General features: G+C 56.9%; 1 protein-coding gene across 2 annotated transcripts in view; it reads left to right on the forward strand.

The window, feature by feature from the left end:
• The window catches only part of CACNA2D2 (calcium voltage-gated channel auxiliary subunit alpha2delta 2), a 140,301-nt gene that overhangs the window by 10,235 nt on the left and 109,869 nt on the right, over positions 1-20,197 (forward strand). For both annotated transcript variants that reach the window (XM_024983269.2, XM_024983270.2), the window contains exon 2: positions 15,575-15,656. In XM_024983269.2, the coding sequence (XP_024839037.1) occupies positions 15,575-15,656 (82 nt within the window). The remainder of the gene's footprint in view (positions 1-15,574; positions 15,657-20,197) is intronic.

Here is a 20,197-nt window from a genome sequence, read left to right on the forward strand (position 1 = left end):
ATTTTTAGTCCCATTTCACAGACAAGAAAAATTGAGGTTCAACAAGGCCAAGTGATACTGAAATCACACAGATGGTGAGTGGTGAAGGCAGGATTCACACCTCAGCACTTGGGTCTGGGCACTTAGCCACTGCTGCACACAGTCCTTCTACAGCCTGCCTCCTCCAGAGAGCCCCCAACACAGGACCCTCAGGGTACCCCACACTCCTGCACTCTTCCATCACTCCCATCCCTCTGCCCTTCTTGTCTCAGTTTCTCCCTACTCCACCCTAGCCCTCTCCGGCTTACTGTGGGAGCTTACCCTCCTCCTCCCAGCCTCAGTGTCTTCAGCATTCCCAGGACCCTCTAGAGTGATGCATTCTTCTGCAGCTGATGATGGCGCTCTCCTGCCACCCCATCTGCAGAGCTCCCACCTCTGTCCTGTCCTTTAAGCTGGTGCTAGGAAGACCATGGCCGAGGGGGCTGCTTCTGATCAGCGTAGTGACAGGCCCGGGGGGGATCTCTGCCCTCAGGATGCACAGCACGAGGGCAGCAGCCATCTCCTTCCATAGAGGTTTAACAAGCACTTCTTGTGAACTGAACATGAAGTAAGCCTGAGAGAGGTTGGGTGGGCTGCACAGGGCCCTGCCAGCCCTAAGCAGGACGCCACCTGTGGTCTGGCCAGCCTCTGCCTGTCTCCTAGTACTTGACTGGCAGTCGCTATTTCATGAAGCCTCCTCTGACTTCCCTGGGCAGCTCAGGGGCTTCCTAGGTGCCCCTGAAGTCTCCCCTATTCTTTTCCTGCAATAGACCTGCTGCTTCCCCTTCCAGGCTGTATGCCTGGAGGGGGCGGGGGTCACGACCACCTGTCGTCGGCCAGAGCTTCAGGCTAGCACACATCAAGTGCTCACAAAATATTCGCTGAACTGAGAGTCAGCACAGGTGTGTCTACAGGTCAAGCTGCTTATGTCTCTTTAAGCTGGACCAGCTTTTACAGGTTCTAGGACAGGCTCCCATGTGGCCCTGGGTTTGTTGTTGTGACAGGACAGAGGCCACCTCATGCAAGGGCTCTCTTACAACGGATGCCCCAGCTTGGGGACTGCCTCCTGGGGGAGAGAGATGCAGGCGAGGTCCAGGACTCCATGGGCTGTGTTATTTAATTGGGTGGGATAGGGCCTGGGCATCAGCATTTTTCCGGAGCTGCCCCAGATGAGCCAAGGTAGAAAGCTATGGCCATAGAGAATAGGAACGTAAACACAGGAGCCCTCCCCCTGCCCTGCTCTGCCCGCAAGGAGAACTGAGGCTTCCAGAGGAAGGGGGTAGGGGCCGGTGCACTGGTCCTGGGGAGTCTCCTGGCCCTGGTACCCGTGGAGCCAGCTGTTCACAGGTGTCTCTGTACATGTGGCCAGTGGCCAGAGCGTGCAGCCTCCGGCCACACATTTCAGGGGGATTTCAGGGCGATCACCCGGCTGCCTCAGCTGGCTGCCCTGTCCCTTCCTGACTGCCCCTCTGTGTTGACACTTTCTCGGGCCTCATCTGCACTGCTGACCGCTCCATGGCCCTCCCATGTCTCAGGACCTGCCTCCTGATGACCCAGCCCCACCTAAGTCCCCTCCCCAAACCTGAGCTGTCTGCGCACAGTCCATGGGAGAGATCATCAGGGAGGAAGAAATGGAAGTGAGGCCAGGAAAACGATAACCGCACATGAGTGGTGCACGAGGCAGCATCTGAGGGGTGATGAGACGCAGGCCCTGGCGGGCTGGGGGAGGTGGGGTGGAGGTCTGACAGGTCCTCTCAGGGTCCCCAGCCATTCCTGAGGCCTTGGGTGCCCCCGCCCCACCCCAAGTCAGGGCTCTGGGGGCCCCAGGGAGAGTACCAGGACCCATCTTTCTCTGAGAGCAAGCACTGATGGGGAACAAGGACAAGGGGTGGGGGAGAGGCTTGGCCATGTGGATCCAGCCTCAGTTCTGCAAGCTCCAGGCAGGCCCCATCCGTCTCGTGCTGCTGAGCTCCCTGAGGCTGCTGCACCCCTGCGTGCTGCCTTGTAGGAGCCCATGACCGGGGCTCTGCCTGCCTCGTGCCCCGCGGCCCCACATTCCCTGGCACAGAGTGGCTGGGGAGGGGTGGCGGGGAACAATCCCAGAGGCCATTAAGCCGAGTGATTTACATGGTTTCCGAGCCAGCGCTGGGGGAAATATATTTCACAGGTGATTTCCAGACTGCTGGCGTATGCAGGAGGCCATTACTCTAAAACGTAGAAGGGTGGGGACATCACGGAGCCGTCTAGAGGGACCTGGAGCCGTGGGCTTTGTTGGCCTCACTGTACTATCTGCCTGCTGCTTGCAGGAAAGCATGGTCCAGGGGATGGGGGTCGAGGAGGGCAGGAGCTGGGGCTATAAAGAGAGCCGCATATGTGACCGTGAGTCATTTCGTTCCTCAGTTTTCTAATCTCTAAAATGGGATCCTGTTTTCTATATTTTATGATTGTGAGCACGCGTGCATGCATACTCAGTCACTCAGTTGTGTCTGACTCTGTGCAACCCCATGGGCTGTAGCCCTCCAGGCTCCTCTGTCCATGGGATTTCCCAGGCAAGAATACTGGAACGGGTTGCCATTTCCTTATCCAGGGGATCTTCCTGACCAGGGATTGACCCCGGGTCTTCCTGCATTGGCAGGCAGATTCTTTACCACTGAGCCACCTGGGAAGCCATGATTGTAAGCATAGAGCAGGTCAAATGCCAGGGCAGAGGTGACCGCAAGTCAGTGCAAGGGGGCCACACGGCTGTTGGACAGCCTATGGGTTTGGTCCTACCTGAGACTCCTCCTCGGTTCATCTTCTTCCAGACGGTGCCTCCCCCGCTGCGGGCACATTTGTTCCCTCCACGGACACTCGCCATAACCTGCCGTTCATTCATTCTCTCCACGCTCGTGAGCATCTGCCGTGCACCAGGCACTGACGAGGACAGGCAGACAGCAGTCTGGGGAGATGATGTAGACAGAGGACATGCTGTGTTGGGAGGTGACAGACACCATGGAGAAGGGACAGGATGAATTGGGAGAGGGATTAACTAGAGGGGGCAGGTCAGAGTGGGCCTCACTGAAACATGAGGAAAACCTGGAAGGATGGGAGAGTGGGAGCCACATGAGTATCTAGGAGGAGAGTGTTCTAAGCAGAGGAATGGCCAGTGCAAAGGCCCTGAGGTGGGATGTGGTTGAGCAGGAGGAGGATGGGAGGTGGGGAGGTCAGAGGGCAACAGGGACCTGGACAGGCTGGGCCATTAAATTAGCATGACTTTGAACTGGGCGCCCCGGGAGAGATGTGAACAGAGGAGCACCAGGGTGGTGGCTGTGGTGGTTGTGAGACATACCGATGGTCCGGGTATGAGAAAGGACAGGGGTGTCAGGAGATGTCAGGCAATTGGCTTGAGCAGCTGGAAGGACGGTTTTCACCAGGTAAGCTGGAGGAGGCCTGGGAAAAGTCAGTCCAGGGGACCAGCAGGTATTGGACACGCTGAGTTTGAGATGCGGACTAGGGGTCCAGATGGAGAGGTGTCAAAGCTGGATATGCATGTGTGCCTCTGGAGAGGGCCTGGAGGAGCTGAGCCTCCCAGGCTGGGTGCCGAGGACCACGCGGAGAGCCCTGCTCTTTGAACCCTTAGTTTCCCATCCGTTGACTGTGCTCCTCTCCCCACTGTCGAGAGCTCTCCATCCTTCGCTCACCATGTCCTTGAGGACAGAGTGCTGCAGGCATCAGTGTCCGAGCAGCCTGCTCGGTGCCCGTGGTCGGTCTGTGGTGTTCATAGGGCATCATCCCATGCCGAGCTCACCCTCTGAGCATGTGCTGCACCCTCTGTCTGAACTGCCCTGCTGCCCTGCAACGCAGCCTTTACCTGCCAGAGCCCTAGGTGGGTCAGACCCCTTGCTGTGCAGTCCACACCCCCACCGGACTCCTCCTCCCTCCATGTACTGAGTCTGGATCAGATCAGATGCCTTCTCTCGTTGAATTCCAAGTTCCAGCCTGCATCTGCCCTGCTCACTACTGTGTCCCTTCCCCGTGTCCAGCCTGGAGCTTGGCTTAGTAACTGTATACATGAATGAATGAATGAATAAATGGGGAGTGAGGGAGCTAGTAGGGATTTGTAGAAGGTTGGAAACATCTCCAGAGTATTTTGTCTGTGATAAGCCCTGCTGAGTTGGACCACCTGCTACTCGTCAAGCCAGCTCTGAGGACAACACAGGCTCACCAGGCAGTGGCTCCTTTTGGGGCGGCCACCATCCTGGGACTTCTCAGGAGGAGGTGGGGCCGCTGGGGTGGCACCACAAGGCCCCTACTCGCTGTGTCTCGCAGAGGGAATTTACATTGCTTACGGATTCACTGTGGAGTGTGGAGAGAAAAGGCAAACGAGCACTTGCATTTGATTTACAGGCAGCTTGGCTTGCACTGAGGAGCCCGGAGCTCACTAGGGAGGGGCAGATCGCAAAGGAAGTGGGCATCTCCCCTGTCATGGGAGGGATTGGAGGGAGCTAGGGCTGTGCGCTGCTGAGACATCATTCCTGCAGCAGGGTGGCTTTGTTGGGGTAAAAGGAAGGACTCTCTGATTGCCCAGCTTTGGCTTGCCTGGGGAGGCAGTGAGGGCCCTGATTTGGAATGGACCCCTTCTCTATGGTGGAAAAGGTCATAAAAGAGGAGTGGCCCTTAGCGGCACCCTATTTCCTAAATCTTGGCCGTTGAAGCCCACTTTGGGATTAAGAAAGCTGGATCACCTAGGAACAGAGCGTGAGCTCTGGAGCCACTCTTTGCAGGGTTCAAATTCTGGTTGAGCACAGACTAGCTGTGTGGCCTTGGTCGTTGTCCATGAAGCGGGCTTGAACCAGTTCGCACCTAGCCAGGGGTGCTGTGAGACTTCAGTGAGCTCACACAGGAGCCCCGGCACACAACAGGTGCTTTGCATCATCAGTTCCTTTCCTCAGTGCTCTGCCTACTGAAGTGGGAAGCCTTTTTCTTGCCCTCCCTTCCAGCCTCTCCCCCACTATAGAGAGAGGTGGATGGGGGGGGCGGGGGGGCACCAATCTGGTGATGGGAGGATGTTCAGGGAAATGTATCCCCAAGCATTTCCAGAAGACTCTTCTTTGCTGTCCTGCAAGCGAAGTTCTTCAGGGAGCTTGGTGAGGGGAACCAGACTGCAGCCCCTACCTAAGGCAAGGGTCAGTAAAGTGGAGTAAGGACTATGGGTTTGAGAGCAGGGTGGAGAGAAATCCAGGAAGACTTCCCACCAGAGGTGACTTGGCCAGGTAGAGGAGGCACAAAACCAGACAACAACGCTGGCCGTGATGGGTTAAGTTCTTTTCTGGTCTTGGCTCCACCTCTCTTCTGCACCTGTGTGTCCTATGGGGCCTTGCCAGCTTCCATGGGGTGGGGCATGGGATTTCTTCCCTGAGAAGGAATAGAAGACTGTGAGAGGGGTTTCTGTCCTCCTCGAGGCAGGAGGCCATAGCCAGGACATAAATGGAAGACGGCTATTTGTGGCTCAGAGAGGATTTGACTCATGCTGGAGGGTGGGGAGGAGGTACGTGAGGGGAGATGGGATGTGTGAATCACAGAATCCAACTGGAGTGGTTGATGACACGTGGACAGAGCCTCTCTTGCACCTCCAATCAGGCTTCGGCTACTGGCGTGGGGCAGGAGCAGGCATCTGGAGCTCCCAGGTTCCCCCCTACTCTCCTGGTGACCACCACAGGCACCTCAACACTGCTGGCCACCTCACGAGAACAAGCTTGGGTGCGGCTCTTCCATCACTGCACCTGGCGGTGTCAGTATACCAGCCCTGGCTCCAAGAGCCAGCCTCACTGAACCTCAGTTTGCTAGGTTGTTAAATGGGTCTGGTCTCTTTTGTCTTGTACCCGACTACCTGGGGGAACATGCTGGGGAGAGAAGGAGGCGCTGCAGACCCCCAAATGCCCACGATCCGTGTCAGTGAGTGGGGCAGGTGGCTCCAGGCCTGAGGAGCAGACGGTGGATCCTGGGCCAAGTGACTGTCCATACACCACATCCCTGGCCTGGACTTTCTGTTTTGGTCTAGAGTGCCCTTAGCTAGTTTGTGAGCTCCCGTTGTTCAGTGCTACATCCCAGCTCTAGATTGCTGGGAAATTCACAGACAGTGACCCCAAGTGTTGGTACCTTGGGAGCCCATGGGCCTCCCCAGGGGAGTGGAGGCGGGTGATAACTGCAGTCCCTGCGGTTTGAAAACCAGCGACTCCTTCAGCCCACAGGTGGAAACCGAGGCACAGAGACGGGGATGGGTGAGTCTGCACAAAATTTGTGGACTTCAGCCCTGGGAGCCAGAATCCCAGGTGGAGGAGAGTGGGTGGAGGGCCGAGGTCCTGGGCTGCCCGAGATCCGGACATGGTGACAGGGATGAGTGAGGACAGCCCCAGATCTGCCCGCACGTTGCTTGCTTCCTGGAAGAAGTGGCTGCGCCAGCACCCAGCCTTTCTGGGAGAGCCATGAATTATGCACAGAAGCCACAGGCCTGGGCAGGCCCATCATAAATGAGCTTTAATAATTCATACGGAGAGGAGCTGGGGAAAGGGAGGGCCTCCTGGGCTGTCCCTGGGGCAGCCGCTGCGCTTCTAGCCCTCCTGCAGGGCTGCACTGCGCACCCCACCTGCCCGCTCCTGTGGCCATCGTGTGCGGGCTGGGCAGGACGGTGTGGGGCTTGGAGCCGGCTGGGGAGGTGCGCTTGCTCGGCCAAGGGCCTGTTCCTTCAGGCTGGAGACCTGGGGCCTCCTCCCTCAGGGCTCCCAGCCCAGCGCAGTGGGGGCAGTAAAGAAGAGGAGGTCTGAGGGAATTTTAGCTAAAACAATAACCCCTGGAGGGCACGGAGATCGGTGGCTGCTGGGAGGGTACCACTTAAAATGGGAGGAGGGGGCACAGTGGACTTCCCCGAACGAGGCGAGAGGGGAGCCTTGAGGACTTCTGAGAAGAGGCTGATCCAGGCCAAGGGAATAGCGTGTGCAAAGGCTGGGCAGGGACTACAAGAGTGTATTCAAGCCACAGTGAGGAGGCCAGTGTGGCCTGAGAAGTGAGGTCAGAGAGGCCATTGTGAGTTCGGCCCCTGGATGGGCTTTGGGTGTTGACTGAGGAGGCGCACTGTTCCAGCAGGACACTCTGGCTGAGTGTGGAGGTGAACAGCCTTAGGGGGGGGCGCGGCGGGAAGCGGGGGTTCCAAAGGGCAGAGGCTGAAGACCAGTGAACTGGTGATTCCATCACTTGTCCTGGAAAGAGATGACCATGGCCCAGGCAGGCGGGGGGTTGGGGAGGTGGAGGGTGGTGGGCGGGTTGTGAAGGTGGAGCCCACGGCACTTGCTGAGATGGGATATGGGCATGAGAGAAAGCAGGTTCCAGGTCACCCTGAGGCTTCTGGCCTGAACTAAAGAGCTGACATCCGGAGGTGTGGAGAGAGGGAGAAGAGGGTTCAGAGGGAGGGGAAGGGCCTGGGTTTTGGACCCATTCAGTTTGAGAGGCCCATTAGGCATCCAGGTGGACCGGCCATGCTGCAGCTGGGCAGAACTGTGTGCTCATCAGCCGTGTGGCCTTGGGCGCCTCATGCAGTTGCTCTGTACCTCAGTTTTCCCCTCTGAGGACCAGGGATGATGATCTAACTGCTGTGAAGGTAATTCAGGCCCGATGAGCCGGGCATGAGGCCTCACTCAACCCCTTGGAAACAAACCCCTGAGTGGCCTCTGGAGACCCCAGGCCATCCCTCCTGGGGCAGAGAGGGAAACTGAGACCTGGAGAGTCCAAACCACAGAGCCGGGTGTGGACCACAGAACGGGACCTGGCACACGGCAGGGGCCGAAGGAGATTCAGCCTGGGAGCCACTGCCTGCCCTGGCCGAGTCCACAGCCTGGGTCTGGGCCTCAGTCATCCGCAGTCCTGCAGACCAATGGCCCGCTTCCTTCTGTGCACCTTCTTCGTCTCCCTGGCTCTCTAGTGCCTCCACTAGGCCCTCTCCTAGTTCTGCAGGGACTGCTCCCACTGCCCCAGGCCAGGCCTGGAGAGGAGGGCCCCGCTGAAGGGCTGCTCAGGAGCCCTGCGGTTCTGGGTGTGACAGTATTGACATAATACTGTGTTGCTCCAGTTCACTTTCTAGATGAGTTAACTGAGGCCCAGACAAGGGAAAGGATGTCGCCAAGGTCACACAACTAACCACATCAGAGAGAGACAAGTCAGGCTCAGGTGGGCCTTCCATGCTGGCTTCCTAATCTCCCCTGGGAAACCTCCTTCTCAGCCTGTCTGTTGCTGGCTTGTCCCACTCCTCGAGGTCCTCCCTGGCTGCAGGAGCCCCTGTGGGTCCTCAGTCCGGCCCTGATGGCGGGGAGTGAGGCAGAATGCTGTGGCCTCTTACTGTGTGAGCCTGGAACACTGTCCATCCCTCTCTGAGCCAAGTGGACTGCCCGGCTCTGCCAGCCCTGGGTGATTGCGGCTCCCTGCTTCCAGGCCTTCTCCCCTCCCCCCATCAGGCTATTAGGAGTAAATACTGGGCTGGACCTGACGCCCTAATTAAAGTGAACGACTGTTCACCGGTAGTCTAAGTGGGGAGGCACAGGCTTGCAGCCTCCCAGCCAAGAGCCGACTGGAAGGAAGGCTTTCTCCCCGATGAAGAAAGGGAAGGGACAGCCCGTAATTAATAACCTCATTAAGGAGCAGTATTTGGGCAGGGTCCCAAGACACACATAGTCGAGACCGATGGATTTGGACTAATTTGAGCTTCAGCAGCACCAGCCCCTCCCCGGCACCAGGGAATCTCTGACGATCCCTTGTGATAAGTGGGCTGCTGCCTTCCTCTCTGTGTGCATGGGATGGGTAGGTGGGGGTGGAGACAGTGCTCCTGGGGCCCCATGTTACTCACACTTAGGAGTCCCTTAAAGTGAAGTCGCTCAGTCATGTCCAACTCTTTGCGACCCCATAGACTGTAGCCTACCACGCTTCTCTGTCCATGGGATTTTCCAGGCAAGAGTACTGGAGTGGGTTGCCATTTCCTTCTCTAGGGGATCTTCCCGACCCAGGGATTGAACCTGGGTCTTCCGCATTATAGGCAGACGCTTTACTATCTGAGCCTCCAGGGTTTTTTTTCTTAGGAGTCCTTTAAGCTGAATCAAATCTGTTGAAGATGAGACTGTCCCTTTGAGTCTGCATCTCAGCTTACCTGCTTGTGAAGAGGTGGATGGCTAACCAGGGAGCCTTATTCCATGTGACTTGGCTGAACCGGCATGCTTCCATCTCCCCAGGCTCCATTGCAGCCCCACCCCACCATGGTTGGTGCAGTGCCAGGCCGGCGCTGACTGGTCTACACACCTCCAAGCACTCTGGCCTCAATGGCTTGGAGTGATTTGACCACTTGGCCTCTTGAGAGTGAATGACCTTGGCTACACTTGCTCTTTGTTTTTCGGAGGCTGTGATCCAATCAAGATCAGGGGCCCTACTCTGGGCTTTGAGCCCCAAAAGATGTTGAGGCCCAAGAGTCTTCTCTCCTGAGCGGATAAGCAAGGACGCTCTGATCGTAGAGGCCCTGCCTTTTCCTGGGAGTCTCCCCTGTGTCAGACGAGGTCTCTTAGGTAGTGCAGGAGGGGGCTGTGGCCCACCCAGAAGCCCAGTCCAAGGAGGAGACACAGCCATCCCACACTTTATGAGAGCGGGTCTGAGGAGGGGGACTGGACTGAGGGGAGGACAGCCCTGCTGCCCAGATGAGTCTGTGCACATGTGTGTTGGGGCAGTCATCATGGTTAGCATCCCTTCCGTGGGGCACCAGTCCCCTCCTGCTTGTTTTGGGTCCTGGGAGGTGGACAAGTGGTGAGCTTTATCTCCATTTTCCAGATGGGAAAACTGAGGCCTAAGAGGGCATATCTGGTCCAAGGTCATGGAAGAGCCAGGGCTGAATCTGGGCACTCAGTCTAGGTAGAGAGGGATATCCACTGAGTGGTCAGGGAGGACTCCTTGGGGGAAGTGGCTCTGGAGGTGCCACAGTCTGGGGTGCACTCTGGAGCTTCCTGCTGTTGGCAGCAGGGCTGTGGCCTAGCGGAGGGGCTGGCCACATCCCAAGCCCTCTTTCAGCAGGGGCCACTACTGCTCTCTGAGCTCAGGGTGGCCTTTCGTGGCTGGAATGGGGAATGGCCTCCTTGCCTCCTTACAAGTCATCTTCCCCTGCGACAGGGTAAACATGATACCCAGGCCCTCTGGACCAGGTCTTCTGGGCTCTTTTCATGTCTCTATCCCTCCCATCTCTCCCTCTGTCTCTCCCAGACCACCACCCAGCTCCTGCCCTACGTTTTCTTTCCCCTTCAGAACACTGCGAAGGCACCAAGGTGGGAGGTGGCAGGCCAGCTGAAATAGAATAATTAAATAGCACTTTAATTTAAATCATCGCCTCCCCCAGAACTAAGAGAATAATTGGCCAGTCTGTCACGAGAGAAGCAGGAGACCTGTGGGCCCCCACCACGGCCAAATTTGGTTCACGTACCCTCGACAGCAAGTGGCCTCCCCCACACTCCTCACTGCCTGAGCCCAGCCCTGCCCTCCACTCCTCCAGCCTCACCTGTTCTTCTACCCTCAGCATCTCCTGCTCCACGATGACTGCCCTGCTTGAGCTGAGCAGGGAAGGCTGTAGACTGCTCTTAGGCCCCCAGTGGATGGGGTTTATCCAGGCAGCCTGCCTGGTGGAGGCAGTCTGTAGCAGGACTTTGGTGGCAAAAAATGCCTCCTTGGGAGTGGTGAAAAGGCCTGCAGAGGTAGTTGGGGGCCCGGAAACCCTCAGCCCTGGTGGGCCTTAGCCTCTCCCAGGCCTTCCCCTGTCTGCTCTTGAACGGAGCCCTCCCCCTTCCCTCTAGTCCCTCTGCAGGGTCCAGCCGCCCACACCTAGCAGTGCCCTCTGAGGGTGAACCTGCAGTGTCACCTGTCTCTGGTTTTTTGATTTGTTTAATTATAGATGAGTTTTCTGCATAATTTATTCCAAAAGCCTGGATTATACTGTACAATTAAATCACATTCTGATCAACAACTTCACGTATAAAATTAACAACTGGCAACAGTTTAAACTGTGCTGCTGCATCTGCACGCAGGCTCTTCCCCTCTTCCCTCTTCACTCCTTCCCCTCTTCCTCCTCCCGTCCCTCCCCTCCCGCCCCCACCCCTCCCCTCCACTCCCCTCCCTCTTCTCCCTCTGGACAAGCCTGTGCAGCCAGCCTCAGGGCTATACGCCCTCACCCCAGGTGCTCTGTAGTTTGACCTGGGCCTCCCCAGCCTTCTAGCTGGGGTCTCGATGGTTCTGTCTGCTAAAGGGGCCCTCAGCCTCCGTTCCTCACCCCACACATGGATGATTTTGCTCCCCTGCTTGATGATGACACCTCCTCTTGCCTCACGTACTCCTCTTGGTTCTGAAACATGCCTTGGAGACTGAGACCCAGAGAGCACCACAGCACCTAATGTTGTCTTCTTCCTGCTGGGCTTGCCCTCAGCCCTCTAGCCCTCGGACACACACATCTTGGCCCTGTGCCTGCTCCCTGCCTCTCTTAGTCTGGGGAGCAGGGGATTGCAGGAGCTATTAGGGAAACCGTATTTCTAGCACCCTACCTCCATGCCCCTTCCCCACAAGCAGGCAAGCAGGGAAGATTTCCTAAACACTGGGTGGGGGAGAGGGAGTCTGAATTTGATAAGCTTCTAGCCCCCAGGGGACTGCCAAATAATAATACTGCTCATCAAAGTTGCCCTGTGGATTTGGCCCTGAAAGTTATTCAGCTAATCATTACTGTCCCTGTTTACAGACCAGAAAGCTGAGGTTCCCAGGGGCAAGAACTTTCCACATTCACACAGACAGCTTGCAGAGGTAGCCTCTCCCTGAGGCCTCCCAGAGGCTACACAGTCCTTGGGCAGGTGGGGTCATAGAGCTGATGGACCCAGGAGGACGGGTGGGCCTGGCTTCTCTCTGTAGAAGATAGCTCCTTGCCAGGGGCCTCAGTTTTCTTGTTTGTGAAATGGGGGCTCAGTGCCTCTACCCCACTAGGTTCGGGCACATCGGGGGACACAGTGGTGTGAGGCTGTCCCCAGCCTCTCGTACCCACCCCAGGCATCCTGCCGGCTGCAGTCCCTGGCTGCACGTGCCTCCTCCCAGATGCTCTCTCTCCTCACTGTTGTGCTAATTTGGCACTTGGAGACACTTGGCAATGAGCAGTGTCATCTCAGTGAAGAGCATGGAAAATCACAGGGATATGAGGAGCCAGCAGGTGGATCTGTCGTGTTGGGAGGGTGACCCATGGGCCACACTGTCTGGCCCGGGAGGCGGTGGCATATCCGGGCACTTGGGTCCAGATTGTTGGGACCCCAGGCAGGATTTGGTCAGTTTGCCTTTGACCCAGTGGAGCCGTGGGTCCTAATGTCTCCCCCATCCTTCCAAAGTCCCCATGCCCTTCTGCTGGAGTGTGACTGGGCTGGCCAGGGTGATTTCTCTGGCCTCTGGGCAGGAACACTGCAGGTACATGGTTGACTCCTGGCCTCCTTGGTCCCATGTGTTACCCTTGGAGCCAGCACTGGGGCACCAGCCAAACCCTGGAGCCCCCAAATCACATCTCTGTGATGATGAAATCAATGATCTGTCACTTTCTTTTAAACTGTTGGACATGTGTTGCCTTCCTAGTTGGGTTTGGTTTAGGTAACAAATCAGAATATCTTGATTTCCATGGTATCGTGATGATGGGCAGTGCAGCTGGGGTCTACCCAGCAGACCCACTGTGCCAAACCAAGGGCTAGAGCCAGCCCTAGACCCCAGGAGGGTGTGCGTGTTCTGATGTGGTGTGGGTAGGCCCGTCCCTGTGGGCCCCTAGCAGGGTCTAGAGCTGCTCAGCTGGGGGTGGGGGGTGGTGGAGGGTGGGAAGACGTGTGTTGGGCGGGGCGGGGAGAGGGAGAGTGGATGTGGATATGGATGTGTCTTGGGAAGAATTGGACTTTATTCTGAGATTTAGTTCTTTAAACATTTTTTTTGTGTTGCAGTAGCCTTTTTTGATGAAATGATGGTGATTATAATAATGGTAACAATAGCAATGTGTTGTCTGAGCAAAATAAAAACTCGGCATCCATGTCTGCTCTTTCAACTAATTTTTCTTTACTTACCTGTGAAATTCTAGCACCAAAGACCTATAGATACACTAGAAAAGAGTCAACAGCCTGGGGTCATATCAGTGCTGTGTTGGTAAATGTTGACAGTTCACTCTCTGGGGGAAAAAAAACTGAGATTGGCAGCATTTGCAGATTTCTGGGCTATGAGAATTTCCACTACGACGATTTCAAGCTCCCGAGGTGAGGACGCTGAATGCAGAGTTGGGAGGAGTTGCATACTATCGGCTGTTGCTAACTCCAGCACACCCCTGGGTCAAGTTCACCACTTCCTGGGTGGATGACCTTGGGTTGGTCACTTTTAAAGCCTCTGAGCCTCAGTTTACTTATCTGTAAAGTGGGATGGTAAGTGGGGATTTGCTTCTCTGTGAAAATTGACATGCTGGCCCCACACCTTGTACATCACGGGAGCCCTTGTACCTGTCTCAGGAATATGGTGATCGGCATTCTGTCCCCTAGACCAGGGAGTGGCTGAGGTCAGGGTCAGGCCCAGGGCAGAGCTAACAGTTCCCTTGGAGATCAGTTCCTTGACCTCAGCCATTCATGTGCCACCTGCCTAGCTGGACACAGGACTGTGCGGCAGCCCATCTCGACATTAGCCAGCCCCCCACCCCGGGCTCTGTCTCAGGAGCATAAAACAGCCACCTGCCACACTGTCCATCCTCAGCCAGGGCCAAGCCATCAGTGTCTGGTGGACAGGAGCCAGAGGCCAGGCAGGCTGTCCATTCTCTGCTCGCTTTGCCCTCCCCCAGCTGGTGGTTAAGACCTGATCACCCTTCGTAGCTGGGCCTGCAGCCTGGCCTCCCCCAGCGCTCAGTGTTCACTTTTTCCCTGCAGTGGGGCGCAGAGGTGGGCATCAGGCTGTGGCTTAAACCAGCAACAAGCTAAAGCTAATACCTCTTTCTTTTGATGTTGATTTTTTTTTTTTTTTTTTCCATCACAGTCCTGACATTCAGCTTGGCAAATTGCAATTAGTGATCCGCCCGCCTCCTGATCTGAGTTCCCATGCCAACCGACCCGGGCACACACAATGGCAAGGGCCCAGCCCCCAGCCACAGGGATGTGGGGCAGGGGGCTGGAGTAGAGAGTCAAGCTCCTCTGACCCAGAGAGCTGTAAGAGCCCTGGCCCCGAGCAGCACTGGCAGAGGTAGGGGAGGCTACAGGACCAGGGCAGGATTGGGGCCAGGCTCAATCTCCTGGATCACATGGCTCCTGGGGTACCCCTGCAGAGGTGGGGGACTGGCTTTTCCCCCACCCTTACCTGGCCTCCTGGGATGTGCTTAACCCATGGGCATATTTCAGTCTTTGTGAGAATTCTCCTATGAGCCCTCCCTGGAAAGGCCGTGTTCTGTGTCTGGTGGGGACAGGAAGTTGAGGTGCCTTTCAGATGCATTAGGGTGGAGACCTTGATCACGGCAGAAAACGCTTTCGACCATATGAAAACTGTCTTTCCGGCCAGCAGCCCTTGGCCAGGGCTGGTGTGATTTTGCTCACCTGATCTGGCACTGCGTGAAGCGGGGTTACAGGTTAGCCTCCAGGCCAGCTCTTCCCCCAGTTACCATCCCAGTTCATAAGTGTGGGCTGAGAACATGGGGTCTTGTGACTGCCTATCCATCCTGTCCTCTCATAGATTCCCATGCAGTACCCTTGACTCTCCAGTTCTCGTGTGTGCTTCTCATACCCTACAAGGTGGCCCCAAATTATCCTGGAGGAAGACAGTGAGACCCAGGTGGATTAAAACAACCTCGGGTGGCACCAGTGCAAAGGAGACCTGCTCAGGCTGGCGGCTCAGGTGGAGGGCTCGTGGGGCTCTCCAGGTACCCAGAAAGGGACGGGCTGGTCTGAACTGGACTTGCGGGTGGATGGTTCATGCGGGGCATCCAGCGATGAACCTCTGTTTACTAGTTTGCTGGAAGGGCGAGGAAGTCATCCACGTCCACTGTTTAGAGGAGGCCCCGAGGGGCAGGGAGCTGCCCCAAGTTACGCAGCAACTCTCACTCACCTGCCCTCCCCTTGCCCCAGTGCCACCCAGCCTTGGGGGCAGGAGGCTCTGAGATGCAGCAGACATCAGGCTCACCCACGTCCCCTCCTCCCTGGTTTCCTGAGTCCCCAGGTTCAGAGCAGCAGCATCAAGGGCTGCCTCTTCACAGTGAAAAAGTCTCGCTGCAGGCTTCTCAGAGCCACTGGACTCCCTGAGTTGCATTTAAACTCTAATCTGCTCCCCTCCCTGGCCATCCGACAGTATGTGAGGAGAGCCTGGGCCACCAGGTCCAGACTTCAAAGGGAAAGAGAGTCATTCCCAGCCTGTTTCTTCTCTAGTGAAAACTGGGTTCTGAAGGGGTGGCTGCTGTGGGTCACCTCCAGGTGGCCGGGGCGGGGCTGCTCGAGCTGCAGGCGGGTCCTCCTGACACTTCTCTCCTCTCTGCACACAGGATGCAGCACTGGGCCCGGCGCCTGGAGCAGGAGATTGATGGTGTGATGCGAATCTTTGGGGGCGTTCAGCAGCTCCGTGAGGTAAGCCCGGTGCCACTGGCTCTCCCTTTAGGGACCCTCTTCCAGCTGTGAATGGGGGAAGGGCTTCAGAAATAAGGAGTGAGGAAGGCGTGGCGCAGCTGAGGACCCGCTGTGATGGGACATGTGGGACCTCTCGGGGCAGGTGGGGAAACAGAAACATGGACGCCTTCGGGTCTTGATCTGCTCTTCCCCAGGTCACCGTGTTGCAGTGGTACCTGGTCAGCTCTGATGGGGAGGTGTCGGGCTTTTCAGGAGAGGAGGTCTGTGTTTGAGGGCACATATGGGGTGGGAGTCCAGGCCCTGGCGGCTCCAGTGGAACGTAGTTGTGCACGGAAGCCAGAGGCACTGTCCTTGCAACGTGTGGGGTGGCCAGGCCGAACCGCCCCGGAGAGTGGTGCTGCCCGCTCAGGGCGCTGCATGCAGCAGGAGGTGAGTGGCAAGCGCGTGCTTGGTGAGATGAGGGATCAAGGGGCGGGCGGGTGATTGATTAGGCGCGAGCAACCACATTCATCCTGGGAGATTATGTTAATGTTTGAAATAGTGATGTGAAGAGCAGGCCATCCGTCACCCCCAGAAGGCTGCAAAATGTGTTGCTGTCAGGCCACGGGCTCCAGAGCTGTCGCTCTTTATGTGGAAATGCAGAGTCTCAAAGACCTGAGCTCTTGAAGTGGTCGGGGTGGGGCTCCCAGCTATGTGCTGGACTTGAGGAGTTCTTTGCTGGCTGCCTGGGCCAGGAAGTGTGACCAGAACTGAACAGGAGATTAATGGGTATCTCCTGCCAATGGTTGGCTTAGGAACAGCAGATTAAGTGGAATTATCACTGGGGGATTCAGCCAAGGGTCCAGGCCCTGGGCTCAGTGATGAGATACTCCATTGTGTTCCTGTGTCCCTCTCGATCAGGCCCAGGTCAGCAGAGGGAGCGTCTGAGGGGTGTTGTCTCTTGCACCGTGCTCAGCTTGTAGCCGGTACCCAGGAAGTGGGAGTGGACATGGGTGTGTTGATGTCGGCTGCAGATGTGGGACCTCTGGCATAGGATGGGGCTGATCAGGGATGGCTGTCTAGGTGGTAACGTAGTTGGGAGGGGGAGTCTGAGTCTGGAGACCTAAGCCATGAGCTTGCCAAGTGTCCTTCCCCCAAGCCCTGGTGGTCCAGCCTCTCTTGAGCACCCCCTTCCCTGGTGGCTGGGCTGGAATTGCTGTAACCCCTGTCCTTCTCTTTTCCTGTGAACTCTCAGTGACTCAGCCATGCTTGGGGGCCGGCAGAGCTTTCCAGAGAAGGCACGGTAGGAAAAGCTGTTCTGGAACAGAAGTCAATTTCTGCTCAGAAATAGCACCCAGCGCTTACTTGGTTCTCAGTGGGCACTGCCACGTGCAGCTGTTTAGGTTAATGAAGACACGAGAGTTCCCTGGAATGTATGTTGTGTGCCTTCCCAAGCTTCATATCAGAACATAAGATGTACCCCACATAAGGAGTGAACCATGCGCTTCCAGCCAAGAAATCTTGCTTTCAATCCTCAGCCAAGGATATTGTTTATTTTATAGTCACGGGCAGCTCAGACCATAAAAGTTTGCTGTTGGGGAAATAGTGTACATGTTTCAGGCTGGAGACATCTGAACCATTGAGCTTCCTGGATGGTGCGGACCAGAGATGGAGTCCTGCTCAGCGAACCCACTGTCTGCTCCTGGGCAGGTCCTAGACCGGCTCTGATCCTCATTCTTGGTCCATGTTGTGGCTGGGAGGTCTCGCTGGAATGAGGTGGTGAGAATGGGAGTGGACAGGCTGACACAGATACGCTCCTTTTCTAGAAACCAGATTTGAATATTCCTCACGGATCATTGTCATTCCCAGGATGTGTTGTTCCCCCTTCCTTTCTGCCAGGAGTCGAATGATTCCACACACTCAACAGTGAGCACATCTTCCCCCACCCCCACCTTCCTCGGGGTCACGCAGTGGGGTATGGCAGAATTGGGGCTCAAATGCCAGGCTCCTGACCCTTGTTCCAGGGTGCTGCTTCCTCTCTAGCTAGGGCTCCCTTCTTGGGGTGGGCAGGGTGAGCCAGGAAAGAAGGGAGCTGGGCCAGGCTCGGTGAGGCTGTGGCCAAGCAGAGAAGTGCTGACCTGGTGTTCCAGGCTCCTTCTGGCAAGCCTCTGCCTGTCGGCGCCTGCCAGCTCTCCAGTGGCTCTCTGTCCTGCTCCAGTCTTCTCTCACCTGCTTCCTCAGCCTCTTATTTCCTGCTGACAGCTCTGGGGCTCCTTCTTGGCACAGGACACTCTTGTGAGGTGGGCAGTAGGGGAGCAGGTGAAGAGTTCTAGAAGAAAAAGACAGCCCTACGAAAGCTGGAGGAGCCAACCAGTCCCCACCACCACCACCCCCACAACCCACCCACAGCCCTGACTAAGCCACCACGGCTCTCCTTCAAGTGGACACAAGAGGGCCCGTGTGCCCGGTCCATGCCTGGCTCAGAGGGTCAGGAGGATGCTCGCACTGAAGCCCTGACCCAGCCATGATGCTCTGTGGGCCCTGGTGCCACCTCTGCCAAGCCTATGGCTTCCATCCCCATTGAGGCCACCCCGCTCCCTGCCTCCCTGAGCCACCCCCAAACACCTTGCCATTGGGGTGATCCTTGACTTTCTTCTCCAACTTGGCTGCCCTCTCCACCAGCCCCAGTCCTGGAGGCAGCCCCACCCCCAGGAGCTGGGTGCCACAGAGCTGGCAGCTGCAAGTGTCTAGAAACTGCAGACAGTGGCATTTAGGAGCCTTGTCTTGGCACTTTCCTCCTCCTCACCTAAGAACAACCCCACAAGGGCGTGGCTGGGTACAGACTGTGGCCCATTTATAGGTTGGACACCATGGCAAAGCTTGGTGGAATGTGGTGGGTGTCTGCAAAGACCCTCTCCCATTTCTTCACCTTACTGAGCCTGAGGGCCAGCGCATTGTAGGAGCTCCCACTGTAGCCTGGGGCTCCTGAGCCATGCCCCACTGGGAAAACCCAGCCCCACCTCCCAGCCCTGGCTTACACCTTCTGTGAACAGGCCACGGAAGTGTGGATACTACTGCAGTCCGCCCCCTCCAGGGCCGCTAGAGGCTGAGTGCAGTCTCCTGAGCTCCTTCTCTACTCTCCCCTATCAGCACTATATTGTCATCCTGTTGGGGGAGGGATAGCAGAAAGCACATATGCTGGGGCTCTGAGCTCATTTTCATAATGAGGCTGATCAGGATGAATAATTCATCAGGTGCCTGGGGGTGCATAGCGGACCACATGGAGATGGTCTGTCTCCCCATTTTGAAGCCCAGGTCAATCTGATGGGTACAGCCAGGGACCCATCCCCCTCTGCCTGAATGTCCAGGGTAGAAAGGGAACAACTCTGGGGGGAAAGCAAAGCAGGACAGACTGTAGTCAGACGTGGGGAAGAACCAGTGGTTCATCGGGTGCACCCACCCTGGGATGGATTCCTGACTCGGGTAAGACATCTGCATGGAGGGTCTCTGCAGAAGGCAGTGAGAAGATGCTCTGTCTGGGGTGGGTGTCGGGGTGAGGAAAGGCTGTCTGGCTGGAGCTGGTATGGCAGCAGAGACCTGGGATTGCCATGTCTGGGGACCATAGGCCAAGTCTGGACCTATGGGAGCCTTTCTCAGTCCTGTCAACCCCCACACGGGTCCCATTAGGGCAGAAATGGCTTTCAGCCCTGCTCACGCCCCTCTCTGCTTCAGCCCCCATGATGGCCTTAGCCCAACTGTATGCTGCTAGTCACTTGCAGGGAAACCAAGGTGTGGCTGACTGTCTGTACCCCCCAGTCCTGCCCTGGAGCCCTGACTTGCTAGCCCTGGATGGTGGGGGTGGTAGTGAGGAGTATGGAGGCAGAGGTGCAGGCTGGTGCGGGCCCTGTCCTATAGCTGTGTCCACAGACAGCGAGACCCCAGGACTCAGAGATCACTGACCCAAGTCTCCAGCTCCCTTCCCCACAGCTGGGCTTCTCTGGACAGTCGTGATGGACCAGACAAACACTCTTCATGTGTCCTCACTCCTACGGGTAGCCAGAAATGGGATTTCTGAGCCAGTGACAGCGTTGCAGTCCCAGCCCATCTTGTCTGCCCCTGGCCATCCCCGCACTGTGTCTGCTCAGTGCTCCCTGGGAATGTGTAATTAATATTTGCAGAGTGCCACATCTGGAGCTGGCTCGAGGCAAGGACCGAAGTCTGGCCACACCGAGGACCCCTTTTCTGAGGGGCTCAGGGAGGCAGGAACAGGGCCCTCTGCAGGTGCCCTTCAAAGCTTCTCCTTGTTCCTCCACCCTCACCCCCACCCCCACCCAGTACCACCAATTCCCGAAACACAGGAACCCTCACACGCTGGCTCAGGGGGTGCTGGCCAGGGCTGTGTTTGGGCCCCATTTGGGGTAAGAGGTCCTCTCTGGCTACCTCAGGTGGGACCAGCCGTGTCCAGGAGTGCCAGAGGGGCTCAGAACCCTGGAGGGGTCGCAGCAGACGAGGATGCAGGAAGTTGGGGTGGAGGAAGGTGCCAGAGGACAGAAGCAGCCCTG

Source organism: Bos taurus, chromosome 22 (genome assembly GCF_002263795.3).
Source record: "Bos taurus isolate L1 Dominette 01449 registration number 42190680 breed Hereford chromosome 22, ARS-UCD2.0, whole genome shotgun sequence".
NCBI classification, from domain to species: domain Eukaryota; kingdom Metazoa; phylum Chordata; class Mammalia; order Artiodactyla; family Bovidae; genus Bos; species Bos taurus.